Source organism: Crocodylus siamensis, chromosome 12 (genome assembly GCF_052110815.1).
Source record: "Crocodylus siamensis isolate JL-2025a chromosome 12, ASM5211081v1, whole genome shotgun sequence".
In the NCBI taxonomy this organism is placed as follows: Eukaryota; Metazoa; Chordata; order Crocodylia; family Crocodylidae; genus Crocodylus; species Crocodylus siamensis.
In genome coordinates this window covers 14,915,288-14,937,256 of record NC_143406.1, presented here as the reverse complement: position 1 = coordinate 14,937,256, position 21,969 = coordinate 14,915,288, and the positions used below count along the sequence as shown (strand labels likewise).

At 45.8% G+C, this 21,969-nt stretch overlaps 2 protein-coding genes across 5 annotated transcripts in view; one reads left to right on the top strand and one right to left on the bottom strand.

The window, feature by feature from the left end:
- Nucleotides 1-2,661: 2,661 nt before the first annotated feature.
- TPRG1L (tumor protein p63 regulated 1 like) lies at nucleotides 2,662-7,056 on the bottom strand. Its single transcript, XM_090024547.1, has 5 exons — nucleotides 6,817-7,056; nucleotides 6,630-6,721; nucleotides 5,084-5,260; nucleotides 4,275-4,428; nucleotides 2,662-3,462 (listed from the first exon to the last, which is right to left on the bottom strand). The coding sequence occupies exons 1-5, from the start codon at nucleotides 6,997-6,999 to the stop codon at nucleotides 3,268-3,270; spliced, it is 801 nt and encodes a 266-aa protein (XP_089880673.1). The 5' UTR covers nucleotides 7,000-7,056; the 3' UTR covers nucleotides 2,662-3,267.
- Nucleotides 7,057-11,254: 4,198 nt separating this feature from the next.
- MEGF6 (multiple EGF like domains 6) overlaps nucleotides 11,255-21,969 on the top strand; it is a 328,842-nt gene continuing 318,127 nt past the window's right edge. For all 4 annotated transcript variants that reach the window (XM_090024523.1, XM_090024520.1, XM_090024522.1 and 1 more), the window contains exons 1-2: nucleotides 11,255-12,071; nucleotides 17,788-17,922. In XM_090024523.1, coding sequence (XP_089880649.1) covers nucleotides 11,986-12,071; nucleotides 17,788-17,922 — 221 coding nt within the window. In that variant the 5' untranslated portion in view covers nucleotides 11,255-11,985. The remainder of the gene's footprint in view (nucleotides 12,072-17,787; nucleotides 17,923-21,969) is intronic.

The following is a 21,969-nucleotide window of genomic DNA, read 5'->3' as shown; positions in this document are numbered from 1 at the left end:
TCACCTGGCTAAGGAGAGCATCACTAGCACTGAGGGTCTCGGTGGCCTCGAGGAAGGGCTTGAGGACCACCAAGATCTGGGAGATGGTATCCCACTCAGCTCTGTTAAAGGGGCCGCTGATCCCAATCTCCCCGAGCAAGGCCATCTCATGGATGGCCTTCTGTTGCTCCATCAGCCTCTCGAGCATCAGGTATGTGGAGTTCCACCGAGTCTCCACATCCTGCATGATTTTGTGCTGTGGGATGTTCAGCTCTGCTTGTTTGTCCCGCAACATCTTGCCCCCCTTGACACTCCGGTGGAAGTAGCCTGCCACCTTCCTGCATTTGGAAATGAGTTTGCTGGTGGGGCTGGCACCGTCACCGGCAGCCCTGTCTCCCTCCAAGGCATCCCTGACAGTGAGGTGGAACTTGTGTGCCACACAGCAGATGCCAGCAAAGTTGGCATCATGGACTGCCTTGACCATATTGGTCTCATTGTCAGTGACCATGAACCCGCGGGTGAGCTCACCCTGCCCAACGAGCCACTCCTGCATCAAGTGGTTCATGGCCCCCGTGATCTCGGTTGCCGTGTGGGACTCATCCATCACCTCAGCTTGAAGGAGAGCCCACCGACGGCCTGACTTGTCATGCCAGTGTCCTGTGAGGGAGAGGTAGGCGTGATCACCCCGGCTGCTCCAGATGCCTGAGGTGAAGTGTAAGGCCACCTGCGGACCTGCCTTGCGCAGCTCCTCCCTCAAGTGCTCCTTGCATGCCTCATACAGGGAGGGCACCACTGTCCTGCTGAAAGTGGTGCGTGTGGGCACTTGGTAGGATGGGGCTAAGAGTGCCATGAGCCGCCTGAACCCTGGCCGCTCAACTAAGGAGAAGGGCTGTACATCGACAGCAAGCATCTCCCCAATGCTCTGGGTGATCTCGCTTGCCCTTGCAATGCACCCCCCTTTCTGTCTGCCTTTCCCCCACTGTTCTACGGTGGCCTGCCTCTGCTTTGGGGAGACAGGGGTTTTGGAGTGAGAGGGTGACTTCCCTTCGGGCATGCTCCCGCTGGTGCCAGGCTGAGAAGCAAGGGCAAGGGGGTGGTGCCTGCGGAGATGCATCAGCATCCCTGTGGTGCTCATGTGTTTTGTTCCCTTGCCCCGGCTGGTTTTGGCTCTGCAGTGCAGGCAGATAGCATACGTGGGATCATCCGCCAGCTCAAAATGATCCCAGACCACACTACCCACTCGCTTTTGAGGCATGGGTGCATGTGCGGATGCTGCACTTCCCCCCTCCTCAGCAGGCAGAGGCCCAGCAACAGGAGGAGCACACTCAGCTGAGCTGCTTGCCGCCGCAACCTCTACCTCAGCCTCCTCCAAAGTGCCTTCTGGGGAAGGAGACCTGGCTTTAGGGGAAACTTGAGGGGTGTGGAGCACAAACTCAGCTGATTCCCCCTCCTTCCCCAATATTTCCTTTGCTATGGCACTCAGATCCACATCTAGCTCTAGCTCTTCCTCTGGCACTGGAAGGCTCAGCATGGGAAGTGAAATGGGAGTAGAAGAGACTGTCATGCTGGTACTGCTAGTCATGGTGGTGGGGGGAGTTATGGGTGGTGCCCTTGGAGGGGATGCAGTCTCAGGCACAGGCAGTGGCACTGACACTACTCCTCTCTCCTTGCTGCTTCTGGAAACCTCATCCCTGTTAGTTGTAGGAAAGATGCTGCGTCTCAGTTTGGGTGGGGGGGAACTTACACCTCTCCCTCTACCCCCTCTTCTGCCCCTCCCTGAAGACTTGCCAGCTGCTTTTCCACCACGCTTCATGGTGTGTTTCATAGCGTCTTGTTGTTATACAAATACATAAATGTATCTCCCTTCCTATATAGATTCTATAGTGTAATATCTAATATAATTACAAAATTGAAAATAATCAATTAATGAATACAATAATAATAAAATAAAAGGGTCTGGAAGAAAGCAAACAGTATTGTGGAATCCCACTGGCTAGGCTAGCAAGTAGGAAATCATTCAACTCAATGTTAATAGTAGCCTTCGTTGTCTAATGCGCCTGAGCTGCTGGAAGACACAGCTCAGTAACTGTCAGACTCCAAGGCAGAAAGCAGGCCAGTTCAAACAATGCTGCCTTTTATGCTGTTTTTCCATCCCTCCTCCAGAGCACTGGGATTGGAAGGGACCTCGGAAGGATCACAATCACTGGCCAGCTACATAGTCAACAAGAGCAGTCCTTCCCCCTCCCTCTCCTTATTTTGTTTCCCTGCAGGCAAACCCAGCTTGAACTTTGGAATTTTGTTTGGAAGTTGTTTTGAAGCCCTTTGCTTCGTTTCAATTTTGCTGTTTTGAGTTTGAAACAAGTAGAAACAAAACAGCCGGTGAAATTTTGCACAGCCCTATTGTCTAACCGAGTGTTTCTAATAATACGTTTGGTCAAGACAAAACTAATTGATGGAGATTTAAAAAAAATTAAAATAACTGTGGTTTCAATTGGGCAGAATGTTACATGAAGGCAAAGACCCTACAAGCTTTTGAGTGGAAGGTGTGGGTGTCATGCATTCAAAATTTCTTATGGGAGGTGGCTACAGTGAAACGCATAAAGGAGGAATCTACAACTTTTAACACATTCGGATATAGCTGTTTTTTTTAAAGGCTAGTAAAAATCACTCCAAATCCATACGTTTCAGTTCACAGAGCAACAGTTCAATTCTGGTAGTGAGAAGATGTAAGGGTTCAGCTTTGACCAAATTTGCCAACACATTGGTTAGGTAACGAATGAAGGCTTAAGAAGACTTCATGCTTGAATTAGCCCAGTTTCTGAGACTATTATATAATCTAGATTTACTACCTCCTCATGAGTAGTCTCAAACCACAGTGACATGATTTAACAGCTATGGATTTACATGATATAATTATAATATGGTATGAACATGCAACTATGTTGGATAGTAATATAGGGAGTACAAGTTTTACATTTATCAGGGAAAAGGGGTATAGCTAGAAATGGAAGAGAAAATATCACAGCTCACTAAACCTCCATATGAACCAGTAAGTACAAGAATGCAATTAGCTTGTGACCACCTGAGGTCTATTTGACTGAAGATTCTAGTGATCTTTATAACAGTAAAGTGATTTCTGTTAACTGCTCATTTTACAGCTAGCCAATCCCTTTTCTGTTTATATGCTTTTTTCTTTTGTTGCCCTGGAGTAATCTGCTACATGATAAACTCCCACCTTGATACTAGCTTGAAATCACTTCTCCTTGGCATAGATTAAATACTGTGAATTTAAAATCCAATTTTGCCTCTTGTCATGGAATAGCCAAGTTTGGCTTCATTGTTGATGAAGGACATCAATCCCACATAAGTTTCAATGAGAAGAGGCCGCTCCAGGACTAGTACTCCATTAGCTCTTCCTGGCAGTGGACACTCTTTATGGGCTTTCTTCACTGCTTGGATTAATTGAGTCTTAAAGTTTTCCAACTGAAAAAAAAATGTAAAGACCTTATTAATTATGACTGCATCACTTGACACTTTCCCATTAGTTCTCTACCAAAGCATAATTTTACAGGAGGGACTTCGCAACTGAAATGCAAGCCACCATTAATTAGCAAGTGAGCTGTAGTTGTAAGGGAGGTGCAAGCTACAATCAAATCCATATTCTTGCCTTTAACCTTTAATGATGCTGTTGTTTCAAACTAGACCTTTATTAATGCCTACCAAAAGATTTTTGCAACAGATTTAAAGAGCTTCAGCTGTTATACAATGTTAAATGCTCTCTGTGCTACAGCTTGGAAAAGTTCCAGCTCTTTAGTCCAAAACCCTCTGAAGAAAAGTTGTCTAAAACCACTAAACTAAAGAAGAGACTGATATATGGGAGGATTTCTTTGTCTTGTACCTACTGATCTACCACAAATGTTTTGGAACCATGGGCTACAACTACTCTAGGTAAAACCTGGGCACCTGTCTAGTTAAAACGCAAAAGAGATTAGATTTCTGGTGCCGCAGAAAAATATTTTCCTCTCCTTTTGGCTTCAAAGGTGTGTGTAGGTTGTTAGTGTAGTGAAAAGGAGGTGGAGATTTAATAGGAGAGTTACCAAAAATGCAATAGCTAAGTAGCAGCACAACGTTAAGTGAATGGGGAACAGAGAAGTTTTTAACCTATATGCTTTAACTAGTTTTGTGCCTTCTACTTAGCTGAGTACAAGTCCTTTGATTTTTGCAAAGGGTACAACTATATCCAACCTACTCTGTTTATCTTGTCATAGCTGGTACAACACAGATTATTTCCTTACTTGGCAAAGTGATGCAATCTTCTCATCAGCATCTGCCATTGGATGTTCCGTAAAAGTAGCATATGGCACGTTTTTGGACCATGGATTCCATCTGTTTATGAAGGAGGCACGGCTTTGCTTATCCCATTGAATTCGAATACCAATACCTTCTCGCCTAAAATTCAGAGACAATACACTTGATGATGTAGCACTTAAATTTTCACACCAAGTTTACTGATTAAAAATGCAATATCTGAGAAAACTAAAAGTGCATTTTTAGGATTTAAGTTTGTTTGATAGCAGCAGCTGGTCTCAAGACAATTATCAGTATTATAAACATCTTCATTGTTCAGCTTTCATGGTAAGCAAAGATTTTAATATTGAATGTTGCAAAAAGTTTAAGTTTATTAGAACCTAGACATCAAGATGTACACTGAAGTGCCATAAAGCATAAGGTACATAAAGTGTGGGCTGTGGTAACGGCAGTGCTCAATATAACAAGGCCTATTCACAAGCAAGTTAAGGTAGCACTATTATAAACCAGTTGAGTTTAGGTACTAGGAGCTTGTTTCCCTAATAACAATTGCAACTTTATTTTAAAAAAGTACTGCAAGAGTAAGATAATAATTTAAGTCTATCTGATAACCATCTCAATGACAACTTCCTTACTGATCTCCCACAGCAATTTCAGTAATACATAGATTCCAAAAAAAAAGTTTGTAACTTTTTCAGAAATCTGAAAGCTAACAAAGTTGATAATATGTGATTTATGATAAGAAGACTGAAAGCTTTAATGTTAGCAGTATCAGACCCAGCAAATCAGAACTTACTTATTCAGCGATTTGGGTGGGAACTCAAACTCTCCAACAGAAATTGTATCAACTGCATTAAGCGATATTCTAGTCACTTGCTCACACTGCAGGTTGATGAAGTCATATTTACAGATCAGAAGAGACCAGTCGGTGATAAGAACCAGGCGCTCCTTTTCATTATTCCAGTGATCAATCCTGATCAGATAACAAGCAAGGGATTCAACTTCATTTGTTTTTAGGTAACAACTTTCAGGAAAAACCACTTAATAGCCTGACAAACACACACCAGTCACTGCAAGAATTTAAGAAGTATATTCCGCAGCAGAAGGATAAGATTAGAGTTGGTCAGAGTTTGTTACTGGGGGTATACTGCAATACACTGAGAATAAAACAAATCTATTAGAAAACAACTAGTTATCAAGATCCAGAAAAAGGCTTAAGATGAACGAGTAGTTTGTAACAATGCTTTAAAAATTAAAATTAAAAGAAGGATCATCAACAACTTCAATAAATGTCAAAGGAGTCTCTTAAAGCTTACTGTCAGCTTTACTCAGGTACCAGGGACTGTGGAACATGTCTGTAAAATACAGGATAAAAAGCTGCCTCGGTACTGAACTACCTTAGCGCCTCGTTTTTTGTTCTTTAGTACCTAGTCCACTGAAGCAATCTAGAGTAGACGTTGTGCTTTTATCCTTTGCTGTAGGAATACGACATCCTTAGACTTCTACAGTTTATTATAACCACTGCTGAAATGCATGTTGGTCTCTGTTTTCTTTTCGCTCCAAGGTTTAATCGGGGACCGGAAGACTAATGTCTAGCATTCAAAAGCTTGTTTTATTCTATCCCAACCATGCAGTTGATCCATTAAAAGATAGGATGCCCGAAGAAATCTCTGTTGCTCGCAGCATAAAATAACTTTTAGTGATGCTGTTCAGGTGAAGCCCACTAAACTGAAACTGCACCCTCCCTTTATTGTAAATAATCTAATCTTTTAGGCTGGGCTTTAACTGCAGCGCTTACAAAACTGGGCATGAGACAGCATGATCTTATCAAGCGAGCACAGCACAGACGTGTTGACAGGTCATGCTCTGTGAAATGCCCGGGGGCAGGGAATCATGGCCAGTTCTCCTTGCTCACAAGAACACAGTGCACGCAGCAGAATGTTTTGGTCTTGCCCATCACCTATCATGCACTGGAGGTAGCAGCAGTCTTTTAGCCTGCACCTTGTTTAATCCAACTGAGTCTACGCCAGCACAAACGACCCTTTAATTCAGACCTGGGCTTCAAAAAAAGTGGAAGTTCAGTGCTGGTCCTAAACTAAACCGGTTTAAAGCCCGATCCAAGCACGTTTGCTGCTGTGTAGCCTCAGCAGCACATCGCAGGCCACGGGAGCAGCGCGGGGACAGGGCCGGGGTCGCTGAGAGCGAGCGGGAGGTGAAACGTTTGACCAGCGGCGTGGGGCGCTGCAAACAGGCGCCGTCCCGCCCGGAGCCGGCAGGGAGGAAGAACTGAAACAACAACGACCGGGAGCTGGGCCGTGCTGCCTCCGGGGGCCGGTACCTACTCTGTCAGCAGCCACACGCTCTGCACCTCCCCGTCCTCGCTGGGCATGACGACCAGGCGGATCTCATTGACGGCCTGCTCGATGGTGCCTGGCTGGAGGGAAAGGAGGCACCGCGTTTCTCTCCGCGCCCCGCCGCCCCGCGCCCGCGCCCGCCCCGCCCCCGGCGCCCCCGCGCGGCGCCCCGTACCCGGAACACGAAGTACTCCCTCAGGCGGCCGCCGCGCGTCGGGTTGCAGACGGTGACGGGCCGCAGGGTGCGGCGGGGCGGCAGGGACCCGGCGGCGGGGCTGGGGAGGGGCACGTCGGCCTCGGCCGGCACCAGCAGCGCCGCCCCCGCGCCGCCCTCCACCGAGTCCCGCAGCTGCAGCATCGCGGCCGCCCCGCTGCTCGCGCCGCCTTCCGGGGCGGGGCGGGGCTAGGGCTGCTGGGAGCTCTGTGACGTCAGCCGCGCCCCGCCTCCCGGGCCCGGCGGGAGCGGGGTTGAGGGGAGAGGACCGTTGGCCTCTGCTGCCCGTTTTGTGGGAAGCGGGCTGGTCCCTCGGCTGCCCTCGCTTTGGGGGTCTAGTTTTTTCCCCCAAGGCAGCTTTTGCAGCCCGCGGCCTAGGTGGTCGCAGCCCTCGTGTCTACTTGTATCCTTCCAGTTACCCCACCGGGCTGACTGCCCTCCCGCCCCTGCTGTGCTGGGCTTCAGTGGGTGAAATATTCAACAGGTTTTTTTGGGACAATGAAGGGGAAAAAAAAACAGGCCAGGAATGACAGGAGGGGCAAAGGGTTAAAAACGTGAAAATTAGTGCACCTGAGGGGGACACCAAGCAGAGCCCCCCAGACTGCGCCCACCGGTGCTTGAAGGAGCCGGTGGGGGCTCCAAGGAGCCGCTGGACGCTGCCCACTGGTGCTGTGCCTGGAAACGTGCTCGGACACGGGAGAGGAAAGCAGCCCCGCAGTCTCGGGGCACCTTCCTGGCCAGAGCCTCCTTCCTGGTCAGGTACAGGGCCCGCTTGGCCAGGGCCAGGAGGAGGTTGACCAGGACTTGGTGGGGCCATGGATGGGATGACCAAAAACAAGGTGGGGGGTGAAATTCAACCAGATTTTCACCCCCCATCTGGAGGTGGAGGGGCTGTCGCAACCCTCTGGAAAGGCTGGAGGCGGTGGCCAAACCCAACCCCGCTTTGCTGCCCAAGGCTGCAACATTGCCATGATACCGTCTATTGTGCTTTAGTGTTTGCTTTGTGCTATGGTTAATAAGCAGTCAGGCCAGCCGTTAAGTCAAATAATGACTGTGGCTGCATATCGTGAAGTGGGATGGGTTGCAGGGTAGAAGATCGTACACAAAACGAGCAATTGCCACATTGCCCTCAAGGTTACAGCTCCACAAACAGCAACACCAGAAGAATCGTAGCTGTTTAATACAGTGCTCTTCATCCATGTGTTCCCAAGACCCTTCAAAGGTCATTATGCTTGTTTTTTGAAGTAGGGAATCACGTGTTCACCCAGGGTTACCAGTCAGTGGCAGAATGACAGGCAAATCCAAATCCCAGGGCCTAGGTGTTGTACCATGTTTAGTCTGCTTGGTAGTTGAGAGAAATAAACAATGCAAGGGATTACATACCCAGGGATCAAAATATTTAGGGAAAAAGGGGTTGTTGTTTGTTTTAAATTCCTCATTTGTTTGCCAGTACTGTTTACCACCCCATGTTTTAGCTCTCTAACGTTTGCTTGATGAAAACCTTTTCCTGCAACCCTTGATGACGTGAGAAGTCTGTTTTGATTACAGGTGGTTGCCATGTCTTCAGTAAAGCTGTTAGCATGAGCATTACAGGACAGGCCTCATGTCCAATAATTTCCCATGTTAGACATGTTTAAATCAAGGCCTTTTTCATCAGAATGTACTCTCTTCTTCCCAGACGTGCCTTCAGGCAACAATCACAGTAGGGATCAACAGACAGCTACCAGCCTGTGTACATTTCCTGTCATTCCTGAAAAGCAATACGGATTCCATTTGTTACTCGCATGTTACTAGTTTAACAGTCTGGGCCATTTACTTGAGATTGGAGTTGGGAAGATAAGCCTGTAGCTCAGGGCGATTGTTGCTTGCTCCTGCCTCTCCATCCCTGTGTCTGCCCTCTAGGGACCACTGTCCCCTCCAACTTATTTAAAGAATTCAACTGCATTTATACTCCAAACACGCAAGGGGGAGCTACCCACTAAAAAATTTAGCAGCCACGTAATTGGCTCTGCCTCTAAAGGGTAAAGATATCTTTTGCCATTAAAATCACTGTCCCCCTTCTTCAACTAAAATATTTCCCTGTACCTCAGGTTTCAGGGGTATTGGTTATAGCCTTGTTGAGCTAAAGATATAGGCAGGTTTTTTGGGTAAATGTGATCTCTTTCTTTAGACAAACTAAATAGTTGGAAAAATTGTTCTTTACAACCTTTCAGACACAAACAGTGTTCTTCAGACATGGGGAGAGTGTGCTGGGGTTTGTGTACTCTCTTGGGTGGAACAGAAGCTTAAGCTATTATGCAAAATGAAGGTCTGTGAAAATGCAAATGTGTGTGGCAGGGAAAGTCAGAAGGAATGGGAGTTAATGGGTGCAAGACAGGTTGGGAGGGGTGGGGAAGACACAAGAGGGAATGTTGACAGGTGATAAAATGTAGCTGGTAAAATGTAGAGAAGTTACTCCAGGTAGAAGCAAGGTCCTTTTGATTATATTTTGTTCAACATTTCCAGCTGTACAACTGGTCCAATCAAAAACATTACCCAAAAACTTTGCATCTTGAATAATTATAGGGGTATTATATTATAGGGGCATTTACCTAGTAAAGTTGGCACTGGAATGAGTTCAGCCCAACAAACTTAAACACCCTTGCCTTAACTTTTCCATCAACTCTTGGAGGTAAGCACTGCCTTGGAGGCCCAGCACCTCTGTTGCACTTGAAAGATGCTGCTGTCATGTAAATGAGAGAGTAAGTGTGTTGAAGCAGACCCGGTCCTGTCAGTGCACTTTGGCTTTACTGGCACAAGAATAACCTCCCCATCGCTTCTTGATTCCAGGAGCTAGAGCCTGGGCCGTACAAGGGCAAATTGTGGGCAAATTGCACCATTGACTTGTTTCTGGCAGTCTCTCAGATTTCTGGGATGAAGGTCTTGTGAGAGCTGGCTGTTTGGCTTCAACCATCGGGCTTGAATTTCCCTTGCTTCAGGACAGTCCTTGCTTAGGATTATGCCTGCTTCTCCCCCAGCCGCTTCCTCAGTGACTCCTTGTCTCTGACATGCATCTTTTGCCCACCAGTTCCTCACATAGGTGCTCTCTTCTCTTCTCACACCTCAGCCCCACCTTTTGGCATGAAGAGAGTCCAGTCATCTGTAGGCCCATATATATTTGGTGTCTGTGCTGAGGCTGATCAATGCAAGACAAATGAACAACACTAGGGACACTTTTTTGTTTTTGTTGGGGAGCAGGGGCAGGGAGACCCTTATCCCATTGGGAACTGAATGGAGACCCATATCTCTTCCCTTCCTCCTGATTTCTTACACAGCCATCAGTTAAGTCACTGCATGATTGATAACACAACTGAGCTGGGGAGGACTCTGTCCCCAGGAGTCAGTGTCTCAGTACCCTGTTTCCTGAGCCAGGCAGTCATTTGTTCAAAATTCTTCCAACACAAATAAATACAACATGCATATGAGTGAAACTTCCCTCTAGGGCCAAAATCATAATGTTTCTTGCAGGTGGGGTGTGTATTTCTGCTTGTCAAGCCTGAAATGAAAACAGGAAAGTTCTCCTGATGGCTCCCTTTGGGAGCGATGTTTGAGAAGACTGAGAACGCTTAAGGCCAAGGAGAGCAGTGGGCAGAGGGCTGTTGTATTTGTTTGTCTGGATTTATACCACAGGAGCAAGGGCTCTCCAGGTACCCCTGTCACAGGTTACAACAATAGCAAATAAGGTGGACAAATAAAGCTAGAGAGTAACCCTACTCCTGAGCCAGATTCTGCATTCTCCTTCCCCTACACAACCCTCACCCCCATCATTCTTCCCCTCTGCAAGAGGTGCAGTTAATTAGCAGGGGACAGTTAAATAATGAAGCTCATTCCTTTTCTTTCCCAGCAATTTGCCTGGATTTCTTCTTTGCTTTTTCTTTCCCCCCCAAGCTTACATTCTAATTAAGTACAGGTTTAATTTCACCCCCATACCCCTAAAGCACTTCCAACAATCATGCACAATGTACAGGCCTTTGTGAGGAAGGCATTGACTCTCCACCATCTTCGTGGACGGTGTGCCTGTCCCTATCAGCTATTAGATGCAGCCACATACCTTTTGGAATAGTTGTGAGCCTTACTAGCTCTTATAGATGTGCAGGCAAGCCGAAGTCTCTGTTTTTTCCAGACTCATCTTTGGGGGCTGGAAGGGATGTATAGCTCTAGAGGTTGGCAGAGGGTCTTACAAAAAAACAGTCTATTGACCAGGAAAGCTAAATTATGCCTGCTACTCTTCTGTTGCCACCCCCACTCCCTCCTTTCCTTGGGGGTGGGAAGAGCTGGTGGGAGGGATTTCTGACTGTCAGCAAGAAAGAAACGAGAGCATGTGAATCAAAGGAACTAGACCTGAGCAAGGCAAGGGGAAAGTTTTGTAAGGCTGCTGAAATGCAGGGGAGAGAGAAGAGCTGCTCCTTTAGGTGTTTCTGTTGAGAGTGGGAGAGGCTTCTGCTAGGAGCAAGGTGGGAGCCTGGCTTAAGGTGTGTGCAGAGGGTTAAATGAAAACAGCCTGCGGCTGGGGAATTTAGTGCATCCTTAGAGAGGTGGACTTCTGTGTGCAAAGAGGAGCTCCCTTCCCTTTCTGTGTGCTGGATTATCTATTGCTTTCTGAAGTGCTTGAGGACTCCAAACTGAGCAAGTCCACATAGGGCTTCCCTGTTGGACAGAACCCAGATCTTGTTAAGCCATCAGCAGTGTGGGTCCTGTCAAGGCGCAAATGCCAGAAGAAGTCTCCTCAGCATTTTTCAGTGCTAACGAGCACAGCTAAGGAGCCAGGCTTGGTTCCTAGTAAAGCTCTGTGACAGCCTGTGTTCCAGTCACTTCCTCTGGACTCCAGGGACAAGAGAAACTTGCCTCAGCTGAACCTGTATGGGAGGAAATGTCCAAGAGTGATACATCTATTTCTCCTGTGAGCCTCAACAAGACTCCAGCAGCATTGCTCATTGTAAGAAACAGAGAAACTGGCAACATCAGGAAATAGCAATGAGCATTTTTCTTTGAGGAACTGGAACTTGCCAGCCTGTCACTGGGGAAGGCTGTAACATTTTCTAGGCACCCTTCAGATCTTCCTTGCAAAGGAAAAGGGTGATAGCAGCAAGAATGGAGCTACACATGTTGGCACAGTTGTTTGTTTTCACTCTGCAAGCATCTTTGCTCACCTATGGGAACAAACTGCAGCCCCTGATGTAAGTATTGAGTGAGGAGATCCTGGTGTGGGCAGGTCAGGTTGGGAGGAACTCCATAAAGGAGAGACTGAGCTATGCAATGAAAACTAATCTGAATTTTTTTTGCCCCTTTCTAGTAAAAAATATGCAGAGAACAAAAGGGTGAACTGAAGTTTAAAGTGTTTGGATTGTTCCCGCCACTTCCAAGAAGTGATTGGCTATTTTTAATTGAGATGTAGCTATTGTACAAACATCAGTTATAATTATGCAGGCTGAGGTGTGTTTTCCTAGCAATACTCTTTTTCATTATCCCCTCCTTTCTCTTTCTTACTGAATTCTTCTGTGTACTTCTCGTTTTTTTCCTTTTTGGTATTAATCCAGATGCTCTTAGCCCTGTATTTTTTTTAATACAATGCTATCACTTCAGTTTGGCATGAACTTTGTGGATCCCTTGGAAAACTTCCTCTGGAATTTGGGATACTGCCAGGAGAAGATCTCTCTCCAAGCAGCCTGAACTCTCTTTTTTTATTATTTATTTATTTATTTATTTATTTTTGTAAGTGAAACCAGCATTATGCAATGAGCTAAACCCAGACCACCTTTCCTTTACATTATTAACTCTGCTAGGCAGGATCAGGGCCACTCCTAGTCATTGGATGTGTTCTGAAAGACTTGTGCAAAGGCATTTGTTTTGTGTCTGTAAAAGACTTCATGTTTATCTCCCTAGGAGTTGCGGGTCAGGATTGCTGGTTGAGACAGGAGAGCTGAGATGTGTGTACTCTAGAAAAGAAAATGTCAGGGACTGGGAAACATTGAATCTAATTTAGAAGTGTAATTCCCCATAGGGCACTTCTGACAATACCCTTTAGACACAAAGCCACTGTTTGATGCACACAAAACTGCTCCTTTGCAATAAATTACTCCAGAAACATTGCTGCTGCCAGCCTCATTCTTGTGGTTTGTTTCAGTTTTTCCCTTCTGGCCCTGCAGATAGCTGAGAGGTAAGGCATGTGTAAGCTAATAGCAGAGGACATTGCGGGGGGGCGGGATGCTGTTCTCTCCTCAGTAGCTAAGTCAAGTTTTGCTGGTGGTTAAATGGGTGAATTTGGTGCTTTTTGAATAGGGAGAGGCCAATAAAGTCATAACAGCTTCCTTGGCATCTGTCCATCAGGATTTTGGATTGTTATATTGGTAAACCAATGTGTGTAAAAGCTTTACAAACTAAACAGCTCTGTAGCGGCCACATGTGGGAACAACAAGGAAGGATTTTAAGGCAAAGCTGCTGAGGGAAAAATGCCAATAATTGAAAAGGCATTTTCAGGCTTTCTGTTACAGCACCATAATTAAATGTCCTGGAGCAGTAAAATGCCAGCTGGAATCTCACTCTTCTCCATGTTGGAGTTATTGAGTTTGACTTCTGCTGTAGAAACTACTTTTTTGGTGAAAATTCACAGGGACTTTTAGGGCATTTTAAGCACCAGAAATAGAAATAAATCAACACATTCCTCCTAAATCTTATCCATTCGTGAGCGAATGTTAAAAGACTTAAAGCACAGATTCTTAGATACATTGAAGTGTAATCACAGGTGAAAAACTACAAGTAAAAATATGGCATCTCCTTAGGAAGTTGAGCCTCTTTGTGACCGAATTGCACTTATTAGCTCCTTTACTCAACTGGAGTATTTACATGCCTGGGCCCTAAAAAAGTGGCTGCATCCAGGAGAGGATGAAATGGAATGGATGCTGCCTTGGCAGCATTGACAAAATCACTGTTTAAGGTTAGTACCAGAACTGTTATTTCTGATGGTGTCAGAATCAGAAGGACCTTCGGTGGAGTTGGCAACAATGACACTTAGAAAAAGAATCTGTTAACCTATAAATAAAGATTGTATACGGTAGAAAAACTGTGACTTAGCGGACATGGCCTCAGCCCTGTCATTTTAAAATTTAGGCCAACAGGAAAAATGCCTCCTTTTTGACTCTCTTGGCTTTTATGACTACCTTTCTTAAAAGTCTCGAGGTAAAAAATATACCTGTCAGCTCAACGGACAAGTAATTGCTGGATCTTTCAAATAGGCTTTGTGGTTCACTTTGCCTAGAGGTACAAATGCTCATGACCAGTGTTAGCTGCTAGGAGAGGAGCTTCTCCCTAGGGAGACAGCAGGGAAGAATGCCTGTTCAGACCAGGTGCTTGTTTACCTCATCCTTTCAAAATACCTTTCCTCCCTGCAATCAGCATGCATAGGCAATGAGAAGGCCTGTGTACACTTCTCTGAAAAAAATGCATAAGAATCACACTTTCTCTTTTTTCCTCAGTGTTAGTAATTTTACTGGGTCTTTCTTTATCAGGCAAACCTGGATGCTCTTGACCAACATTACATCACTTTTTAGCCTTTTGGCACAGATCAGGTGTAGCTCCTTAATCCAGCTATGCTGGATTCTTTGTGAGGGGAACTGTCCCCTGGTCTTAAAGTTGATAGATTCATTGATCTAATGCAGGTTTCCTATCTTAAGCTACTGGTACTCGAATTCAGGAAAAGGGTCCTGGTGGTGACCAGCTTTGCCAGTGAATCAAACTGTTGTTCATTCAGGTCCCTTTAATGAAAAAGAGGGAGTGGTAAAGGTAGCTGAGCCATAAAAGAGATATAGGATGAACACGTGTTCTTGATTCTCCTTCTTTCTCATAATACAAAGCAGTTTTGCAATTGAAGGTGACAGGGGAAAACATTTTTCTACAAGATGCTTAGTTAATATGTGGAACTTACTGCCACAAGGTTTCATTTTGAGTCGAGAGCTTAGCATGATCCAAAAATGCTATAGGTATATACATGAATAATAAGTCAGAGAGAGAATGAAAGTAATAATGGAAATAATCCCATCTCTTCAATGGAGGTTATAAAGAACCTTTCTCAGAATGTATTGCATGGTTGTCCAGTAAGTTGTTTTTAACTTTTTCTGAAGCATCTGGCACTTGCCTTGTATGAGATGGGAGCAGGGGTCCCAGTGGATTGGACTGGGGATGGCAGTCCCCAGGCTTCTAAGAACTGAAGAACTTTGAAATGGGATTAGAAGAAAAAAATGGAAATGGGCACAACAAAGAAGTGCCGGTATCCAAGGAGATTTAAGTATCATTGGGTCTTCTTGAGGATAAGGACCAGCTGGAATTGGTTAAAAATAAATCCAGTTGATGAAGTAGAATTTTACTTTAAAAAGTGGAGCGGTCCAGGATTTACAAAGTGATTCAACTTCCATTTTTTAAAAAGCAAGGAACATAAGAGTGAACCAGAGTAGGGCTTCACAATAGTGGAAAATCACCATTTTTTTTTCCTTCAGTTGTGCAATCAGATGACTGAATATTTGTACTTGTGCCCCAGAAGCACCGTCTCAGCTGGAATGCTCAGAAGCACTGCAGCACACAGCAATTTGTGTGATTTTTTTGGAAAAAGATGCTATTCCATCAGCCTTTTGTGTTCAACATGAGGCTAGAAACATGCTCCATATGCTTCACGGCCATCGTTTCGCACAGCAACTTTAGTATAACCCTGAAGCCAGCCGGCAGGAAGGGCTACAACGGGGGGGAGAGACATCCTTTTCCCAGCAGGATACAAAGCAACTAATTCCTAAAATAAGCTCAGGTTTAACCAGTCTGGCAAGAAATAATTCCAAACACAGAATCAACATTTTCCTCAGAAAATGTTGAGAACATCAAAACAAAGCTCAAACCCTCTCTCTGAAGTACAGACCTCCCACTGCTTGTGGCCACTCAAACAGTCTTATAGTCATAATAATGAGGCTGTAGCTGTTTATGGATCAGCAAAGACATTCTCAGCTTTTCACTGTTCCAAATGTGCAATTCCAAAAATGCCTCTCTTACTTCCAGAGCCTGTGTTAGCATTGGAAATTAAAACCAACTTCGGAAATGATTCCCTGTTTTATAATGGTTTGGAGAAAATGGCATTTTTCACTGTTTGGCAGAAACTGCATACTGCCTCCCCTCCCCCACCCCGCATGTGTTAGTCAATGCTGTTGTAGCTTTAATGAACAACAGCTGATAAAGTCCTTGCTTGATGGACCAAGAGTTTGATCTTGGCTGGCAAATCCTAGATGCCTGTCTCTCTTCTTTCAGAAATTAATCCCAATAGCTTCTGTTCAGTGCCAAGGCACTCTGGAAATGTAAAACAAACTTGACAGTAAAAAAAAAAAATTGTTTGTAGGGAGACGGAAAAAGGAGGAGGTCAGAAATGCCAAACTGGGGGCACTTGATACATGCAAAGGGCTTATTTGTTAGCATTTGGGAAACTAAAATATTTTAATCTTATGATCATTTGTTTGCAGTACACTGAGACATTTTGTAGTTTGTGTGAGTTCTTGATATATTTGCTTACTAATCATCATCTCTTTAAAACTGCTGGTTAATTTTATATGTTCCATAACTTTTAAAAGAAAAATGCACCTTATTCACTTGTTCTCATGGTTTGAGAGTTCACAGAGTATGGAGCCTGCAGGGAATAAGCTGGGAAATGTGTTTGGAGGTAGGTTTATCTGTTATTGTTTCCATTTTGACTCTACTGGCAATTCACTTGACAAAAAATGATCTTTATGAACCTAGTGGCCTAGAAAGATGGATTGAAATAATGTATGCTTTTTTTCTGGCCTGCTGTAACTGATTTCCAATAATAAGAACTTTAATGTGCACAGTTGAAAGATGCTTAATTTTTCTTTTCTGTTGTGAACCTATAACATGACAGGATGAAGGCTTGTTCATATCCTGACGAATGTTGCATTATGATCACTTTAATATTCCTCCTATGTTTCATTTGGAAGCAGAATATTTTACTTCCTTGGGAGCATCCCAGTGAGATCACTTCCTGGCTTAAATTGAACCATCAGCTGTATTTGGTGCCAGAGGTGGCTGCACATCTCTGGTTAGTGAGGGGCGTAATGATATACATCTCCTACCAACCTCGTATTGTTTATTTTAATCAATTACTGGTTAAATCTTCTGAAAGAAAGGATCCTTGCTATAAAAGTGGAAAGTATAATTATAGTTTATTTAATTTCAGTGGAGGTGATGGTATAAAAAGGTGTTACTTTATACTTTTTGCTACGTGTCCACTACTATACCTGAAAATGAAATAAAAGGGGGAAAGGTTGCAGGGCTACTGTTGGAACATGATACTGGGAGTCCTGTTCCTGCCTCTGCCAGTCTTTGAACTTTTGTTAAGAGCTTGCTTTTTCCATACCTCTGCTTATTCATGTATAAAACACTGAACAATCTGTAACTTATAGAGGTGCCATGAAGCTTACGTGATTCCTAAAGGCCTTTGATATTCAAGTGAGATGAAGACGTACAAGATGGTCATAGTTTTGTGTGATTTGGATTGAAATTACTGGAAAAAAATGGCAGGGTGCTCAGTTAGTGATATAGCTTGCTTCAGGAACATTACAGCAGTGATTCATGATCTGAGTTGCCTCCCTGTGAGGTTCTGGGAGGAGGTTAAGAGGTTGTATTTGACATAAAAAGCCCTTGATAACTCAAGACCTGACAAGCTGAGACCATCTCTCTCCCCAGGCCTCCTTTATAAATAATATAATGGAGTAGATAAATATTGTATAACTATCTTCTGAGGAAAAACTGTAGGCCTCTCACTTTCTCTTCCTTCCTGAACTGTCAATATGTTGTGGTGCAGCCCCAGCAGTGAGGGGGTTTAAAGAAATGTCTGTTCTTCTCCGACAGGCCAAACGTTTGTACAGAGCAAGAGCTGGCAATAGTGGGGCACCAGCAGCCATGCATGCAAGCCTTCACTCGGATGGTCAAAGTGTGGAAGCAGGGCTGTGCAGGACATCTGTGGTGCTTGGGCTATGAACGAAGGTAGGTGTTCCTTCCTCGAGCTTGATTCTAAGATGTGTAGAATGAACATGAATTCTTCCTTCATAGTGAAAATGCAAATCAAGCTCATTTTGTTTAAGCCAGAGTATGAGTATGGGTGTATAAGAATGAGAGTGAGATGGACATGCAGACCTGCACAGCTAGATCAAAATACTGACTTCAAGTTCATGGAGTCCTGGAGTGGATGAGCGTGACAGGATCAGTGCTCGGGGTGGCTGTGATGCCCCCTGGTGACCACTCAACCCCTGCCCCAACTCCAGCTTCCCAGGGTACCCTCCCTTTCTGCCTCACTTGCCATGCCTTGATGTTATTTATGAGAATTTGGGAGGCTGCTCCCAGGGCCCCAGAATGAGCTCAGTCTAGCTCAGGGGCGGGCAAAATGTGGTCTACAGGCCAGATTCAGCCCGCCAGCAGGTTGGGACTGACCTGCAGCTGCCCCTGCAGTGCTCCACATGGGGCTGAGCCCTGCCTGCTCCCACCTAGGCAGCCCATGCTGTGCTTCCACCAACTGCAGCCAACGCACTGCTTCTGGCAGGGCTATTCCCAGTGCAGCTGTAGCCAGCCAGATGTTTCTGTGCTTGCCCTCACCTCCAGTGGGAGCTGCTGGGCTGAAGCTTCCCCCACCCTGCCTGCCTGGAGCAGCACAGCAGGGGCAGGAATAGGAGGAAGAGCTACTGGAGGCAAGGGGAGCACAGCAGCATTTGATCAGCTGCAGTTGCACTGGGAACAGCCCCATTGGAGCTGCATGCTGACTGGGGCCTGGGCCAGTGGGGCTGTTCTGCTCCCCTCACCTTCAGCTGCAGCTCCTGCTATGCTGCATCACGCCACTCTGGGTGTGGGGAAGCTTCAGTGGGAGACTTCTGCCCAGTGCATGGAGATCCAGCTCCAGCTCGTAGTCACCTTCCACCTGCTCTGCCTGCCCACCCACAGGGGCTGCTCATCCCACTGGGCAGGCAGAGCAGGTGGAAGGTGGCAGGAGCTAGAGCTGGGGCTCCATGCACTAGGCAGGAGCCTCCCACTGAAGTTTCCCCCTGCCTACCCAGAGCGGTGTGGCGGTGGCAGCAGCGGCAGCTGGAGGTGAGGGAAGCAGAACAGACCAGCTGGCCCCAGCCAGCATGCAGTTTCTGGTGTGGCTGCAGCCAGCTGGGTACTGCTCTGCTCTCCTCACCTTCTAGTGACAATGTGAGCTGGCTAGGTGCAGCCACACTAGGAACAGCTCTGCTAGAAGTCAAGTGTTGACCAGGGCTCAAGCCGGGGCTGTTGGGTGTGCATGGGAGCACTGCATTGGCCGGGGGGTAGGGGGGGCACAGAAAGCACTGCAGGGGCAGCCGCTGACTGGGCAAGCTCTGCTGCATGCACCCCTTGCAACCCCCTCTCTCCCCTCACCCCTGGCTGGCTTCCAGGCAGCCCCCTCTCACATGTACACATGCCTCCTCTATACATCCCCATGCACCCCTTGCTATCCCTCCCTCCTTTCACCTGATATAGATTGTTAAACACTACATTCCCTTCAGGGTATTCAGTTTCCACTGACATTAAATCTACAATATATTGAAACTACAGTCACATTTGAAATGTTTAAAAAAAATTATGTTGTAACATGCTTCTTTTGCTAGTGGACTTATTATTATACTCTTGTATAATAAAGCAATAATACAATAGTGCTTTAACATATTTACACTTTTAAGTGGGAGAGGCATAAAGGTAATTATTTATGGCTATAAAAACATAGATCAGACTGGGTGTACTCCTGTTCTCACTGAAGACATGAATTTTGATACTGTTGTCAATAGGGATAGGACATGGCCAATTTAATTTTGATACTACCCTCTTTCAAAGCACTGAAAAATGAACTATTTACCAAGAAGCCACACAACTGGGTTTAAATTAATGTGGTGTAAGAGTAATAACTGCCCTAAACAAAGAACTGCAAATTAGTATATGTCTGTGTATTTTATAAACTATTTTGTCAATGAAAAGGAGAGCTTTGGGAATTTCAGTTATCTTAAATGAAATTAGTTCTCAAGAAGGCATAGGTAGACCAATCAAACAGATGTAATAATAAGTGAGTCAAATATTAGGTCTTGACTTGGCTTGCCACCTTGCCATAAAGGTCATTGTTTTTATTCATTTTAAAAATCAGTAAAATGTGGGTTTTGAACATTTCAAAACATATTCATAGATTGATCCCAAGTCTTAATATTTCTGTCTTTTGTTGAACCCACTGCTTTCTTCTCAAAATGTACTTTCTGTCTAAGTGAGGTCTTAGCTGCAGACTTCTGTACTGCCAGCACAGTTTCCCCAGTGCCTGCTGCTGCCGCTGGCAGCAGGGGCGTGCAGCGGGGAAGAGGGTGGGGAATCCCACACCCACCCAGCCTCACACCCCACAAGTGTCACACACCCACAGCCTGTCTCCACAACTCCCTACGTATACACACTCCAACAAATCCTATTGCCCCCACTCCCCCCACGCTCCACCATACACATGACCCCAACCACGCCCCACACACGGTATACAAGAGTAAGACTTCATTTTTGAGTTATTATGCAATCACCTCTATATGCAATAGGCAAACAAACCATGACAAATATATTTTTTGTAATAAAATAAAAATGTGTTGGACTAGGTGTTTGCCTTTTAGTATGTGAATTGTTTTTTCTGGTTCTAAGATGGCAACCCCCTCTCCTGAATAGAGTATTTCCAGGGGGCAAAGGGGGAGAGTTCTGGTGGCAAAGGTCAGGGGATAGGCACAGAACTTCTGGTCCCAAGATGGCAACCAGGGGGCAGGGCACCTGTCAAGGGGCAGGGCTATCCTTGTGGCTCTTGATAGCTCACCAAAACTTATTAAGCGGCCCACCAGCTGAAATAATTGCCTGCCCCTAGTCTAGCTCAGCCTTTTCCCTGAGACACTCCGCTGTGGCCCTTCTGCCCTATTAGTGCCTCAGGATACCAGTTGCCATATGGGCTGTTTGTGGCTTCCCTCCACTCCTTCAGCCAGACCCAAGCTTTGCAGTTGTCACTTTTTAAGTAGTCCAGGATTATAAAAGAATGGCTAGGGAAGGAGGTAGTATAAGTAGTGTATCTGATAGTTACAGAGGGGACTCCTTTTTCAGTTCACAAAAGGGAGTGGACAATAAGAAATATATAAGCAGTACACTAGTGGTCATAATTAATACGTCTAACATGAGGTGGGGTTTACATGAGGCTCTTCTCAGCTAGACTGGCTGACCTGCTCCACCAGGCTTTAAACTAAGCCTGCCAGGGGATGGGGGGACTACTGCCGCTGCTGGCCCACCGAGTGACCCTTACAAAGCCAGCAGGTCAAAGCACATAAGGGATCCCACCCCAGCCCCAGCCCTGGAACAAAACGTAAGCAAGGCAAGAGCCCCTAAGGGGACGCTTGTGTGTCTATACATAAACGCCAGGAGCCTGGGGAATAAATGGGAAGAACTTGTTCTCCTCCTAAATGCAAATAACTATGTCATTGGGATAACAGAGACCTGGTGGGACTCCACCCTTGACTGGACCACGGATATAGATGGCTATACCCTGTATAGGAGGGATCGAGTGGACAAAAGGGGTGGAGGCGTAGCTTTCTATATCAAGGAAAGCTACGCGTCCCTATAAGCTGACATTGGCACCCATGGTGGATGACTTGAGACCCTCTGGGTTAAAGTCTGTGGGGAACACGGTGCAGGGGATACTGTGGTGGGGGTCTACTACAGACCCCCTACCCAGAGTTAAGATCTCGACCAGGAGTTCACCAGGGAGCTGGCTGAGGCTGCACAGTCCCCGTGTATGGTTGTCATGGGAGACTTTAACTGCCCAGATATCTCATGGGAGGAGTGCTCAGCCAAATCTGAGCAGTTGCAAAACTTTCTCTCGTGTGGACGACCTCTGTCTGACGCAGGAAGTCTGGGCTGACAAGAGGTAAAGCACTGCTCAACCTCGTACTGGCAACCAGGGGTGACCTAATTGGCAACCTAACAATCGAAGGGAAGCTGGGTGACGGTGATCATGAACTGATC